This window comes from Chiloscyllium plagiosum, unplaced genomic scaffold (assembly GCF_037043375.1).
Source record: "Chiloscyllium plagiosum isolate Xiang-an unplaced genomic scaffold, Cpla_swu_hap1 HiC_scaffold_13, whole genome shotgun sequence".
NCBI lineage: Eukaryota > Metazoa > Chordata > Chondrichthyes > Orectolobiformes > Hemiscylliidae > Chiloscyllium > Chiloscyllium plagiosum.
The window spans coordinates 89,720,550-89,735,671 of record NW_028270151.1 but is presented as its reverse complement, the minus strand read 5'-3'; the positions used below and the strand labels follow the sequence as shown (position 1 = coordinate 89,735,671).

The window sequence follows — 15,122 nt, the reverse complement described above, 5'->3', positions numbered from 1 at the left end:
CACCCATAGGAGTCATTTTAATCATTGATGAGGGGAAGCTCCTTTCTACAAAGGGTCATTGGAATTCTCTACCCCGCAACTAGAGAATCATGCAGGCTGAGCATTATGGCTGGACAGGGGTGATGATTGACTAAAGAATCCAGCAAGTTTGACAATAGGGAGGCCCTGCCAATACCAATGGCTTTTTAAATTCATTTGCTGCACCGTTGGCCCTGAGAGCAGCCAATTCTGCAGGCTGGCTGATGAGAGGGAGAGCAGGAGGCTGGAACTGGAAGCTGTGAATAAACCTGTGATCAGAGCTCCTGACAGTTCTGGCTGTGAGCAGTATATAGGGAGGATGATAGTTGGCCCAAATGGAAATTCAAAGCCCAGAAGGAAAATCTTGAAAAAGCCCTTTAAACCTATTCACTGAACCTTGTTTGCAAAATGATCCAGCTCTAGGCTAGGTCAAATCTGGTGGCTCTAAGTTTGTTCAAGGGATTGGTCTTGCCTGATCAGGATCCGGTTCCCCCACTACCACCTAACTTTCCAACAGCCCCAGGGTCCCCAGGCCTCCCAGGCCATTTGTCCTAACCAGGCCTCTATGTGAACTTGCTGAATGGAATCTAAAGAGGCTACCAAACCAGATTTACAGATGTACATTAGGACCCTGCTTCATTACTGTGGCTGTTCTATTCAACTAAGAGAGGGTTAACAAAGTAAGAAGGAAGCACAGTTAGTCATTGTAACTATCTCCTCTTGCTCCTCCAACTTCCATCAATGGAAAGAGTTATATCTTTGCATTTCTGTCCCTTCAAGTTATGCTGTTCTGAAAAAGTTAAACAGTTGACGATCAACATTATCCAGTCCTTAAATAACAGTAACATATCACAATTATCTCTCTTTTAGAAGAAATATGATCAATTAATGTAATTAATCCTCATAATCCAATTAATGTAATTAATCCCCATAATCTCATTTTCCATGGCTAACCTATCTAGCCTACATACCCTTAGACACTACGGGGCAATTTAGCATGGCCGACCCACCTAACCGACACATCTTTGGAGGAAACGGAACACTTGAAAGACACTGGGAGAATGTGCAAACTCGGCACAAGCAGTCACCTGGGGGTGGGATCAAACCTAGGTGCCTAGCACTTTGAGGCAGCAGTACTAACCACTGAGCCAATCATTTGGGATTGAGATGAGGAAGAAAGCTTTTCACTCCAAGGTCTGTGAATCTTTGGAATTCCCCATCACATAGGGTTTTGGATATCCTGTAACTAATATACGCAATCTGAGGTACTCAGAACTGAGGGAATATAGGTATGGGGAATCAATGGAATGTGGAGTTGAAGCCCAAGGTCACCAATAATTATATTAATTTTACAGCAGGCTCTAAGGACTAAGTGGTCTACTCTTACTGCAATTTCTTATATTTCTATTTTTCTAAACTGTACAAATGATTAGAAGTTTGCTCAAGTTGGAAAAGAAACACTGGGAAGAGATCAATGCTATTGAGGTCCAATGTAACAATATAAGTTCTACTAGTATTAAAGTAGCAAGCAAATTGCAATCGATGAGGTGAAAACTTTCAAAGATCCAAATGTACCAGAGACTGAGCATGAGCATGGGCTGGGAACTATTCTGAATTATTTACAAGTAGAGAGAGCAAGAACAATTCAAATGACAAATTGACTCCTAACTAAAATAAAGCAGACAAGAAGTCTCATTAATCTTCTCAAAATTTTTCAAGAACCAATTAAAAATCAGCAATGGCTGGAGGGTCATGAGGAATGAGCAAATTACACTGAGTGGCTGGTCTTCACCATGAGTAAGCTTATTGTGATTCAAGAAAATACAGGAGCTTTTCAATATGTTTAGTGAGATTCTTCCCACCCAGCCACTGGAAACCTGCAAGCCACTGTCAAGGTGGGCGTCCTTTGTTTGAATGTCTTGGTGGATATGGGTATTTCCAGAGTCTTTTGATTCTTGCTAATCTGGGTCTAAGTTTTTAAAAAATTAAATAACTTGAGTGTGTCCCTGTGAATGCAGAGAGATAAGTATCTCAGCGTTACCCTCTTGAGTTGTATATGTCTTCTTCAGAGGAGACCTATGTCTTTGTCTCTGCAGATGCTCTTAAACTTCCTGAACATTTTAAACATTTTCTGTTTTTATAGACACCCTGCTGCATTTGTTTTTATCATTGATTTCTCCATAGTTTGATTTGGTCATTTCAAAATTTGGTTGGAGGTCTCAATTTTATTTTTTGCTTGGGTATTGCTGACTGGTCCAGCCTTTATTGCCTATCTATAATTGCCCCTGGAGAAGGTGGTGATGAGCTGCCTTCCTGAACTATGGCAGTCTGTGAGGTTTAGAATCACCCACAATGCTGATGGGGAGGGAATTCCACAGTTTTTCACAGCATTAACTGAAGGAGCGGCAATAGATTTCCAGGTCAAGGTGGTGAGTGGCTTGCAGGTGGTGACGTTCGCATCTACTTGCTGCCTTCGAGTTGTAGTAGTTACAAATTAGGAAGGTGTTGAACAAGGGGACTTGAATTACTGCAGTTCACCTTAGAGATGGTACACAGTGCTACTGAGCTTTGGTGGTGGAGGGAATGGATGTTTGTGGATCTGGTGCCAATCAAGCAGCTGCTTTGCCCTGGATGGTGTTGAGCTTCTTTAGTGTTGTTGGAGCTGCCCCTGTCCTGGCAAGTGGGGAGTATTCCATCATACTCCTGACTTGTGCCTTGTCGATGGTGTACAGGCTTTGGGGGTGTTATTTGCCACAGGATTTCTAGCCTCTGTGCTTATAGCTACAGTCTTTATATAGCCCAGTTTATAGTCCAGTTCTGTTTCTGATCAATGATAACCCCAGGAAGTTAGGGGAGACAGAGTTGATAATGCTATTGAATGTCAAGGGGCAATGGTGAAATGCTCTCTTTTTGGATTTGAGACTGGCAGAAATGAGAATTTTCAGTTTAAAATGTGCAACCGCTGTTCTCTGTGTAGCAACTACATGCTCGACAAGGCTTCATCTACTTACATCACTGTGTTCATCATATTCTAAATTCATTGACATCACAAAATAGATCCTCCTTATTTTAATTCTGTTAGTGGGCATTTGATTTATTTTTCCATCATACAATATCTATTCGTTTCTTTTGCTGTAATCTTATATATTAAGTAACAGTAATTTAACTGCCCAGGAGTAGTTGTGATCCTTGTCTCTTTCTGTGATTAGTGGGATTCTGAAATGGGTTTTTAATAGCCCATACAGTGAGAATTGAGATGAAGAATAATGCCATTTATTCATGATGCAGCACCACATTCCAAGTGCTAAGTAATGATGTTCCATTTTGCGCCAGAAAGGAAACCTGTTATCTGGACAGCAGAGAGTCACATTGCAACATGTTTAAACAATTTTCTTCAATCTGCAGCAGTTATGTAATTGCCCATCAAGGTAGTTTAAATAAAAGCAAATTAAAGTTCAACAGAAGTCCACACAAACTCAACAAACTGATTGTTTTGAGTGGGCACAATTTTAAAAGGAAAGGACAAATGTTTGATGATGCAGCCGACGCAGACAGCAATGAATTTTGGACTCGGGTACCAGTGGATGAAAATAAAACCTTTACAAGAGGTTTTATTTTATTGATAAGAAGAGAAAAGTACAGAACTTAAACATTGATTAAAAAAGAGAGATGAAGTTAAAGCTTTTCATCACGCTCTCATCAGGATTCTCAGTGAGTCGTTGTGATCTGCATAGCCTGAAAGGGTAGTGGAAGCAAATTCAATACGAACTGTCAAAAAACAACTAGATGCATCACTGGAAAAGGAAACAGTTTCTAAGTTGTGGGGAAATGGGACTAATTGGACAGCTTTATCAAAGGGCCAACACAGTTGATTGAATGGTCTCTTTCAATGCAAAATTATTCCATAATGTTGTCAATGAATGTCAAGGATGTAACAGTGTAAATTGATGCTGTGTAAAGGAAGCGCAGTGGAATTCTTACCCTTCCAAAACATCATGTGGAAACAGAAATCCTGTTTTCTCATTTTTGATTTTATGAAGAAGCTGAGTGCTACTGGTTGTTAATTTCCCATTCACAGCCCATCAGGATATTGGGGTCATGTCCTATTATTAAAGTGTTATCTGTCCTTTCCCTTCTTCTCTTTTTTTCCCCAGAAACCAGCAGGAGAAGGCAATGGGAATACCAGAATGCAGGGGCATAGATTTTAAAGTGATGTGCAAATCAGGAAAGGGTGATGTGAGGGAAAAAGCAATCTCACCCCACAAGTAGTTAGGATATGGAATTCACTGTCTGGAATTGTGGTGCAGGCAGGTTTAATTGAGATATTAAAGAGGGCATTGGATGATTATTTGAATAGAAATAGTGTGTGAGGTTTTGGGGAAAAGACAGGAGATTGGCACGAGATAATGATACTCATTTGAAGAGCTGGTCCAGGCATGATGGGCCAAAAGGCCTCATTCTGTGCTATAATAATTCTGTGCCTACTGAAATGATGTAGTGAGACACTCAGTTCAAGTATGGACAACAAATTTTGACTTTGTCAGCGGTATCGACATCCTGTGAAAGAATGAGGAACATTGGAGGCACATTGAAAAGTAATTTCCCAGTTTTATTTTGGTTAACTTATTGCACATCATTGTTTCAATATATATCTCAGATGGAAATGAGAGAAAAACTAATGTATAATCATTCACTGAGTTCCCAATACGGGAAACTTGGTCAAAGTGCGGCTTTGGAAAAGCACGGCATGTCAGGCAGCATCCAAGGAACAGGAGAGTCGACATTTTGAACATAAGCCACTCTTTCTCCTCATCAATAAAACTTGTTAACTGAGGGTTGTTAAGCAATGCAAAATGATCCACATATAAAACTTGCAGCTTGACAGCATTTGGTGCTCACCAGTGGGCACTGCAAAATATTCTTTGGCACTGGAGACAATTGCAAACAGGGCTAGGAACTAATTATGCCAGTCATTCCAGTCTATTACACTTCAACGTCCAGTTGGATGAGGCCTGGTTTGCAGATAGAGAACATGCCAGTTATCTGCTGAGAACAGCCAATGTACGATGAGCAAATTTAATAACCCACATGGACTCAAGCAGTCAGTGCTACTGTCCTAATGTTTTTTGTATACTAAATAACGACTTACATTCATACAGCATCTTTCACAACTTCAGGCAATTTGAGCAAACTACCAAGTGCTGATGAACACATGGTCTACTTTTTTAATGACATTTGTTGAGGAATAAAGCTTGGCCAGGATATTGTTGGTCCTCTTGGAACAATGGAGTGTGATCTTCTATATCAGCTCAGGTGGGATTTCAGGTTAATATCTTGTGTGAAAATCAGCACCTACTTATAATGCAGCATTCCCTCCCTGTGTTGGCCTTGATCCTGTCTATAAGTCACTGTAATGGGATTTGTACAGAAGCTTCCAATTCAGGAGCTAACAGTTGGAGGTTCTATCATAGGGCGATGGGTGGATGAGTTTCCAACACCCAGTGGACTCTATGAATAGAAATTGCAAATGGGAAGCTGTTCTGTCTAACTGAGAGACCTGGGGATTTTGTAACATATCCTCTCAGTGAGATACAGCAGGAACACAATCTATCAACATCTGCACTTATAACATAACAGTGTGGTAGTACCTTGGATCCCAGACAGATAATTGTCTCCCACAGTAATTGGAACTTTCAGTAAAGGTTGGCCTGGAAATTGATCGAGTGCTCGCCTGATGTACCAACTTCCTTCTACCACAGTCTGTGACCTTAAGGCTGGAATAAATTGCTCATGACTAACTCCTGTCATTTGGTGAATGAGCGTGTTCCTCATGTAGATTATTCAATGTCACGTGCTCCACAGCTGAATCTATGAACAAGTGCAAATATTTTGATTGCTCTTCCAGATGGAATTTTTAAAATGTTATTTCTCTAGATATGAGAGTCCCTATCAAAGCCAGCATTTATTCTACAATCCTCATCATCCTTGATAAGCTCGTAGCTGTTGCCTGTTCTGCGAAACTTGTCACTACCAGCCAGTAGTCAGGGTACAGTACTGCCACCCATCATCCTTTACTCCTTTAATAAATACACAGCAATGACTTAGACAGCTCCTGGTTGCTAAGTCTAAGTGGTTAACAATGGGAAGCAATTAACCATTTGTGAATCTTTACAAGAGGAGGCAATTGTCTTAGTAAGATGTGTTTTATTACATGATGGTGATAGGTGCAAGATACATTGACAATTAAATACTAGGACTACCAGGAGACACTGAGGACATAACTTTCATGATTGGCATCTTGAATTAGATTCCTTTTCCCCATCCAGAACTGTACTAGATCTGCATATTGGGACTAGTTCAATCCTGGAAACCATGGTCAGCATGGATGAGTTGAACGAAAAGAGCCTGTTTTTCGTGCTGTATGACTCTATGACTCTGTTGGGTGTCCGAATACATACCCTAACATTAAACCTTTTGGAGCCATTACCTTACACAATGTGTAATGCAAAGGCATTCATAATACTGTTAGGGAGTGAGGTCCGGGATTTTGACCCAGCAACACTGACAGAACGGCGACATATTTCCAAATCAGGCTGATGTGTAATTTGAAGGGGAACTTCCAGGTGGTGATGCTCCCAAGCATCTATAACCCTTGTTCTCCCAATCGTGGGTTTAGAAGGTACTTTCTAAGGAACCTTGATGAGTTGCAGCAAAGCACCCTATAGACAGTAGACACTGCTACTACTGGTGGAGGAAGGTGACCTGGATGCTAATCTTACAGTACCACATACCATAATGCATGGGAAGGACTAAGAGGTTAAAGAAAATTATTGCAACACTTTCCCTTTGAACAGACACCCTTCTGTGAATCATGAGAGATCTTGCTTGCCTTGTGTAATCACAGCTGATTGTGGATAGTCTACCTGTGGTACAAATGCACAGATGGAAATGTCAGGCAATTGGCTTCAGATACTAAGATCGAGACTTGACAACATGATGATTAGACCCCTGACAGAGTCATTTGTTTCATACACTTGCCTTTCTTTACTCCTCTTGTTCTGCTTACCAGCTTGCTCTGTTGGTATTTCATGCTGACAAAATCTAGCCTGACCTTCAGAGCTGCTCACAGTGATTAAACACACCTCGCACCTGCTATCCTCTTCCAGCAACATTACTGACATTTAACGGCAAAAGAGGAAAGAAAAAGCAAGTGCTCCACTTTATATTTGTCAAGTCCACTAATTGACAGAAAGAAACGATGAATTGAAACTTTAATTGACAGTTTCAGAAATAGCTTGTGATGCATTCCAAAGGAACTCAGCAGTGAATGCGAGACGCAGCCTGATTTATGTATTTCAGACAGATGAACATTCTTGTTCGAAAGGGGAAGAAAGGTTCCACTGTAACACCACAGCCTTTCTGACACCCCTTCATGGATAGATTAGGAGGAGCTGCTGAGCTGGTTCCCTTTTTGTAGTGGGAAAGCAGGCGTTCCAGTGAGTTTTCCATTCTGAGACAAGAACAGAAACTGCTGGCAAAACTCAGCACGTCTAGTGGCATCTGTGAAAAGAAAGCAGAGTCAACATTTCGAGTCGGCTGACTCTTCAAAAACTTTCCATTCTGTTTGTCTGCCTGGACTCCCGGTTCAAATTCCGGTTCCTGTGATCTCTCAGTGACAGAAAGGTAGACGGTCAGCCTTTCGGTGGCTGGAGGGAGAGGGAGGTATGAGCTGAAAATGTGTTGCTGGAAAAGTGCAGCAGGTCAGGCAGCATCCAAGGAGCAGGAGAATCAACGTTTCGGGCATGAGCCCTTCTTCAGGAATATTCCTGAAGAAGGACCCATGCCCGAAATTGTGGACATTCTCCTGCTCCTTGGATGCTGTCTGATCTGCTGCGCTTTTCCAGCAACACATTTTCAGCTCTGATCTCCAGCATCTGCAGTCCTCACTTTCTCCTAGGAGAGGGAGGTATGCCAATGGAATGGTTATGTTTTTTGACTAGTAACTGAGAATATGAGGGTAGTTTCCACCATATTTAAAATAGAAATTCTGGAATTTTAAAGAAACTGCTTCCGCCAGTGGATGGGGAATCTCAAATGAATGGACATGGGGCAGCACGGTGGCTCAGTGGTTAGCACTGCTGCCTCACAGAGACAGCACCAGAGACCTGGGTTCAATTCCCACCTGTGGCAACTGTCTGTGTGGAGTTTGCACATTCTCCCCGTGTCTCCTCCGGGTACTACGGTTTCCTCCCACAGTCCAAAAATGTGCAGGCCAGGTAAATTGGCCATGCTAAATTGCCCATAGTGTTAGGTGCATTAGTCAGAATGGGTCAGGATTGGTTACTCTTTGGAGGGTCGCTGTGGACTGGTTGGGCCGAAGGGCCTGTTTCCAGACTGTAGGGAATCTAATCTAATCACCTCCACTTGGGAGAGACGAGTGTAAAAAAACTTGACTTTGGAAACTTGGAACCCGCAAGACCATCATTGTGGACAACTATTTCAAGTTCATTGGGTGATAGAACAGCTTTGAAAAAGCTGTTGTTTGAAAATCCAGATGCCTCAGTGGCCACCGTTCTCTAATCTGCAAGTGAAGTGCTAAAATCAAGCAGAGGAACCATGCAATGCCATTCAGCAGCCTCCTGCCCAGCTCACATGTCCAGGCAATTATGAGATCACGGCTGTTCTGAACCTGAAAACCATATCACTGCCATTTAATCCATAACCGTTGGTACTTACCTAAAATGATTTACCGAAACCCATCTTGAAAATTTCAATTGTTACACCATCATCTACAGCCTTTGAGGGAGAGAATTTCAAATTGGCACAAGTGTGGAAAGAATGTTTGCTGATGCTACATGGGGAAGTCACGCTCTTGTTTCAAGACTGGGTCTGTAGTTAGTGCCACAGTTAGCAACTAATGGGGGTAAAATGTGGATGTTTGGAGAGTTAACGTACTAGGAATAGGGATTAGGGATTTTGAGGGAAATGGTATCCTCCTGGTAATGTCACTGAAATAGTAAGGTGGATGCTGAGAAAATCTGGAGGACACAGGTTCAAGTTCCATCATGGTAGCTGGTGGAATTTGAATTCAGTTAATAAATCTAGATTTGAAGAGTGAGCCTCAGTGTTAATGACTAATTGTTGTAAAAATCCATTAAGGGTCTTCATAGGAGTCATGTAAACAGATTTTAGGAAAGGAGACCAAAGATTTAGTCAAAGGGTTAGGTTTGAGGAATGGAGTGAGAGAAGGATGGCACAATGGCTCAGTGCTTAACACTGCTGCCTCACAGTGCCAGGGACTCTGGTTTGATTCCACCCTCGGGCAACTTTCTGTATGGAGTTTGCACATACTCCCCGTGTCTGCGTGGGTTTCCTTTGGGTGCTCTGGTTTCCTCCCACAGTCCAAAGTTGTGTGAGTTAGGTGGATTGGCCATGCTAAATAGCCCATAATATTCAGGGATATGCAGGCTTGGTGGATTAGCCAATGGGAAATGCAAGGAGGTATATATACATGGGATGCTCTTCAGAGGGTCAGTGGACTGAATGGCCTGCTTCCATGCTATAGGGATTCTATGAAGAGGTGTGCTGGAGACCTGTAGGGAGGGAATTCCAGAGCTTGAGGCCTGAATAGTTGAAGGTTTGACCTCAAAAAGTGGGGCCAGGTAAGAGTCAGAATTAAATGGATGAAGAGATATACAGAATGAGGCAAAAACAGATTATGTTTACTATTGGTGTCAACAAGAATGGTTCAGACTATTGGCAGCCCTCGCCATTCCTGAATTTAGAGGGGAAAGCTCTTCTCCCTGGATGATAGATTAGTACATGAAACTTACAACTGTTGCTGGAAAGAATCCAGCAGAGACAGGATTTGCATAAATTCAGTCCTTGTAATATTAGCTGTTTAAATTCTTCTTCTTATTTTGACGAGACCAGAATGTGCGTGTGTCACAACATCATCTCCCAAAATCTGACACCAGCACGAACATTGCAAGCTGAGAAAAATTAACAAATTTGAATGCCTGTGTTTAATATGTGTCAAAGAGGGAAAATGAGCTAGGGATCTCTTATGTGGTGGAGGCAAAAATAACATGATTAAACTATGCAACTCTGAAATAAAACTGAAAATACTGTAGACACATAGCAGTTCTAAAAAATGGTGAAGCCAACAGGTCAATATTTGGAGTGCATCAGAAATGGACTGTGAAAAATGGACATGCACATAATATGAGTAATGAATCAGTACCCCTGTGTTTAAAGAAAACAATGAAATACAGAGAGGAAGCGCTCAGTGAATTGATGCCACTGAACACTTCAATTATCCAATAAATGGAACACACAACTTGGTTTGAAATGACCTGTGTTATTCTTTGCAGACAGGACAATTCCTGTATTTGTTTGCTTGTGTTTTATAGATCTCTGCCACCTGTTTCTGATGAATATGCCAATGTCTCTCATTTTTCAGTTCTGCCAATGCTGGTTATCTCTGTCTTTACACACAGGTGCTAACTGACCTCTGGTTTTCCAGCTCCGTATGCACCTATTTTGCAGCAAGGTTCTCACCAATAGCGCAAGGGTTTCTAGACCCTGGAAGCAACCTTTGTATTGACATCACAAAGCTGCACCTCACTGAGCATAAATAGCACAGTGTGGGTGGAGTTGGAAAACCCTTGAAGGCGAGTGAGTCTTGAGAGCATACAGACATGAGCACATGGAGAAGATAGATTAATCTTTACCCAACGCAGCTCAAAATAAATCAAAGACTGGTATATTTATAATTACTATGTAAAGCAGCATTTAGTATTATTGCATAATAAATAGTGTTATTTTGAAAGCTGAAGCCTGAAGGCAGTTTTAACTCAGTCTACTTCCCAACCCAAACTCAAAATGCGATATTAAGCCACACAATAAAAGTGACAGAAATTCACATAATGAAAACAGATTGCAAGTTATTTCTTAGCTGCCTGGGCTCCCGGAGTCCGCAAATACCTAGGAGTCCTGACTCATTTAAAAAAAACATTTGATTCTAAGCAAAAGCAGACTTGACATAGCAATGTCTATGAGGTTCGTAATCTCAGACTAAGGGGTTGCACATTTAAGCTGAAAATGTGTTGCTGGAAAAGCGCAGCAGGTCAGGCAGCATCCAAGGAGCAGGAGAATCGACATTTCGGGCTTGAGCACTTCTTCGGGCTCATGCCCGAAATGTCGATTCTCCTGCTCCTCGGATGCTGCCTGACCTGCTGTGCTTTTCCAGCAACATATTTTCAGCTCTGATCTGCAGTCCTCACTTTCTCCTAGAAGGTTGCACAATTAAATCAGAGATAAGCAGAAGTTTAGTCTCTCGGAGGGTAGTGAATGTCTGACAATCTTTACTTCAGAGGACTGTCGAGGCTGGGTCATTAAGCATATTCAAAGCTGAGCTAGTCACATTTTGAATCAGTAAGGGAATCAGCAGTTATGGGCAAATGGCAGGAAATTGGACGTGAGGATGATCTGTTTTTTTTTAGATTAGATTAGATTACTTACAGTGTGGAAGCAGGCCCTTCAGCCCAACAAGTCCACACCGACCCACCGAAGCGCAACCCACCCAGACCCATTCCCCTACATTTACCCCTGCACCTAACACTACGGGCAATTTAGCATGGCCAATTCTCCTAACCTGCACATTTTTTTTTGGACTGTGGGAGGAAACCGGAGCACCCAGAGGAAACCCACGCAGACACGGTGAGAACGTGCAAACTCCACACAGTCAGTCGCCTGAGGCGGGAATTGAACCCGGGTCTCTGGCGCTGTGAGGCAGCAGTGCTAACCACTGTGCCACCGTGCCGCCCACAAATCTGATCAACCATGATCTTATTGAAAGATAGATCAGACTCAATGTGTTGAATAGCCCACATCTGCTCCAAAGTTGTTTTGCACTTTATAGCAGGCAGTGAATTGGGCTGAAATGTCATAGAGTCCCACAGCACACAGACAGACTCTTTGGCCCAAACTGCTCCATGCCAACCAAAATGTTGATCCATGCTAACCCCCATTTCCCTGCACTTAGCCCATATCTTTCTAAAGCTTTTCTTTCCATGTATTTGTCCAAATGCCTTTTAAATGTTGTTAACATACCTGCCTCAACCACTTCAGCTGGCAGATCATTCCATATGCGTACCACCCTCTGTGTAAAAAAGTTGCCCCCCCCACCCCCCCCCCCCCCCGGGTTCCCTTTTATTCTTTCCCATCTAACCTTAAATTGATGCCCTCTAGTCCTTGATTCCCCAACCCTGGGAAAAAGACTGAGTGCACTCACTCCATCCATGGTTCTCGTGATCTTATAGGAGAAAGTGAGGACTGCAGATGCTGGAGCTCAGAGTTGAGAGTGTGGTGTGGTCAGGCAGCACCTGAGGAGCAGGAGATTCGACATTTTGGGCAAAAGCCCTTCATCAGGAATGGCTAATTCTCCTGCTCCTCAGATGCTGCCAGACCTGCTATGCGTTTCCAGCACCACACTCTTGCATCTCATGATCTCACACACTTCTGTAAGGTCCCCCTCAGTCTTGTAAGCTCTAAAGAAAAACGTCCGAGCTTGTCCAACCTCTCCCTATAACTCAGACGCTTGGGTCCGGGCAACATTCTTGTAAATTTCTTCTGCACTCTTTCCAGTTTAATAACATCCTTTTTACTACAAGGTGACCAAAACTGAACATAATACTCCAAGTGCGGCCTCACCAACATTCTGTATAATTGCAACATAACTTCCCAACTTCTGTACTCATATCCTGACTAATGTAGGCCACTGTGCCAAAAGCCTTCTTCACTGCCCTGTCTACTCTGAGTCCACATTCAGAAAACTGTGTTTTCAATCTGGGAAGACATTTCTTGGTGAGTTTACTGATTCAACTTAAGTGAACAGAAGTGTATTTGGAAATATCATTATTTGAAAAAAAAATCAAAACCAGTTTGGTTGTGGTCTAAAGTGAACCCTTTTTGAGGAAACGGCAGAGGGACAAATTGGACCACATCAAACAGTCACTGCTTTATGAACCTAAATGCAGGTGAAAAGAAATGACTCCCTTCCTCCTTCTCTCAACACTTTAGAACTCCAGCTGGCCAATGTGCCTTAGTTTTTGATCTCTACTGACTCCATCAGGGTAACTCCTGACAATTCTGCAGATTTGAAACCAAAATCTTTCCAGTAGTGAATCACATTTTCAGCGGGAGATGAGTTTAGCTTTACATCTTCAAAAGATTTCATTTCAAAAGCCAAAAATGTCGATTAGTTTGTAACAATGGCTTTGGAAAGTGACAATGAGAATGATGTTGTTCAAGAAGTTGTTTGGCTTTGAAAGAGAACATCGGCTTTGTTTTGATTCTTTCCACTTCTGTTTTTTTGTTTCAGCACCCTCTACAGTTCCCATTATGCACCAGGTGAGCTCAACAATGACCACAATCACGTTGTCCTGGCCACAACCCGATCAACCAAATGGGATCATCCTTGACTATGAGCTGCGTTACTACGAGAAGGTACAAACGCTTTTATATAAGCTGCGTATTATATTGTAAAGAGCACCATTCTTTGTGCCTTTTGAGTTAATTGATTTATCAAGTTGAAAAATTGTTAACGCCCATTAAAATAATTTTGATGCAATCAATAGAATCATATTTGCAGAAGGGCATGCAAGAATAAAGAAGCATTGTCAAACCAACTAAAAACATTTGTCAGCTCACAGTTCAAATTCTGTCTGCAACATTGCATACTTCTTTATTGAGAGGACATTAAAGTCAGAGCAAGTTTACAGAGCAAGGTGATATTTACAATGGGAAACTCTGTTGTATAAGGAAAGTATTTGCATTGGAGTTCGAAAGCTGAAGAGAAGATTTACTAGAGGGTCTTAAAATTGTGAAGACTTTAAGATTGGAGTCTTGGGAAAGGCTTTTTTGAAAAAGAGGAAACCAGTGATGACAGCAATATGTAAAAATGGCTGTTAGAGTGCGAGAAGAGACTGCAGGAAATTGTTTATACAAAAGGCTGTTGGAGTATAGAATACTTTACCAGATAATAAGACAAAGACAACTGTGTCTTTCTGGGAAATCTGCTTAAATATTATAGAAGCAGTGGAAGATTTAAGAGAGATTTTGTAAAGAGTGACTGCCCTCCACAGTGTATCCACCACCAATAAGGTACAGACTGGAACAGTGCTGGAACACTGGACATTTGCTTGATTTGGTGTAGTTGCAGCAACAATGGATAAAGTTGGTATTATCTGGGAGAAAGCAGTACGAGTGATTTGAACCATCTTGAACACGTTAAGCATTCACTCCCTCATCCAGCATACTATGGTTAGGGATACAATTCAACATATATCAGCAAAACATCTCTGGCCCAATCTCTCAAATCTGTGACTACAATCACACAGAAGGACAAGGTTGGCAAACGTCCCAAGAATGATTTTTTTTTTGAAAGCAGACCCATGGGGCAAGAGGGGGCAGTATGATTAATTTTGGGTTACTGTCACAAAGATCTCTCACATTGAATGGTTTCAAGAATACGTTATTCGTTCTATCTTTGGCAGGATTAAAGCAATGGTAAAATAATAAGGCCAATAGAACAAGAACGTTTGAACAAGCACAGTGCAGTGAGAAAATCACCAAGACTCTTAGCTGAACTGAAAAGTTATGAATTGTCATTTGGAAAGCATTGCTTTAGTGACAGTCAACATGGATTTATTGTTCCTCATGTCTGATGAAGCTGGTTGAGCTGTTTGATGAAGGAATAGAGAAGAAGGTTGATGAGGATGATGAGGTTGATGGATATATGAAATTTCATTAGTTGTTTGATAAAGGGCCTCATGAATGTGGACAATAACTTCCTCTTGTTTTGTGCCCACTATGAACATCCCTCTCTCTTCTGGGGATGTGTAGAATGGGTTTGACACAGAGTGAAGCCACTTCTTTGCCAATGTGCTTTCATTTCAAGCGGAATAATCAGTACATCAAGTGCTTTTTTCTCCTTTTTCAACAGCAGCCCTTCTTGTGGCTGCCCTGAGAAAAAAAACTCATACTTTGTGTCACATTCTAATCATTGAAACTGGGTTGTGAGTGCCCTAAAGTCATTTCAC

General features: G+C 41.8%; 1 protein-coding gene across 3 annotated transcripts in view; it reads left to right on the top strand.

Moving 5' to 3' along the window:
• Positions 1–15,122, top strand: part of LOC122555678 (ephrin type-B receptor 1) — a 505,782-nt gene that overhangs the window by 345,377 nt on the left and 145,283 nt on the right. For all 3 annotated transcript variants that reach the window (XR_015759253.1, XR_015759252.1, XM_087993907.1), the window contains exon 6: positions 13,403–13,527. Coding sequence is in view for 1 of the 3 variants with exons in the window: in XM_087993907.1 (XP_087850033.1) it covers positions 13,403–13,527 (125 nt within the window). In the remaining 2 variants the exon portion in view is untranslated. The remainder of the gene's footprint in view (positions 1–13,402; positions 13,528–15,122) is intronic.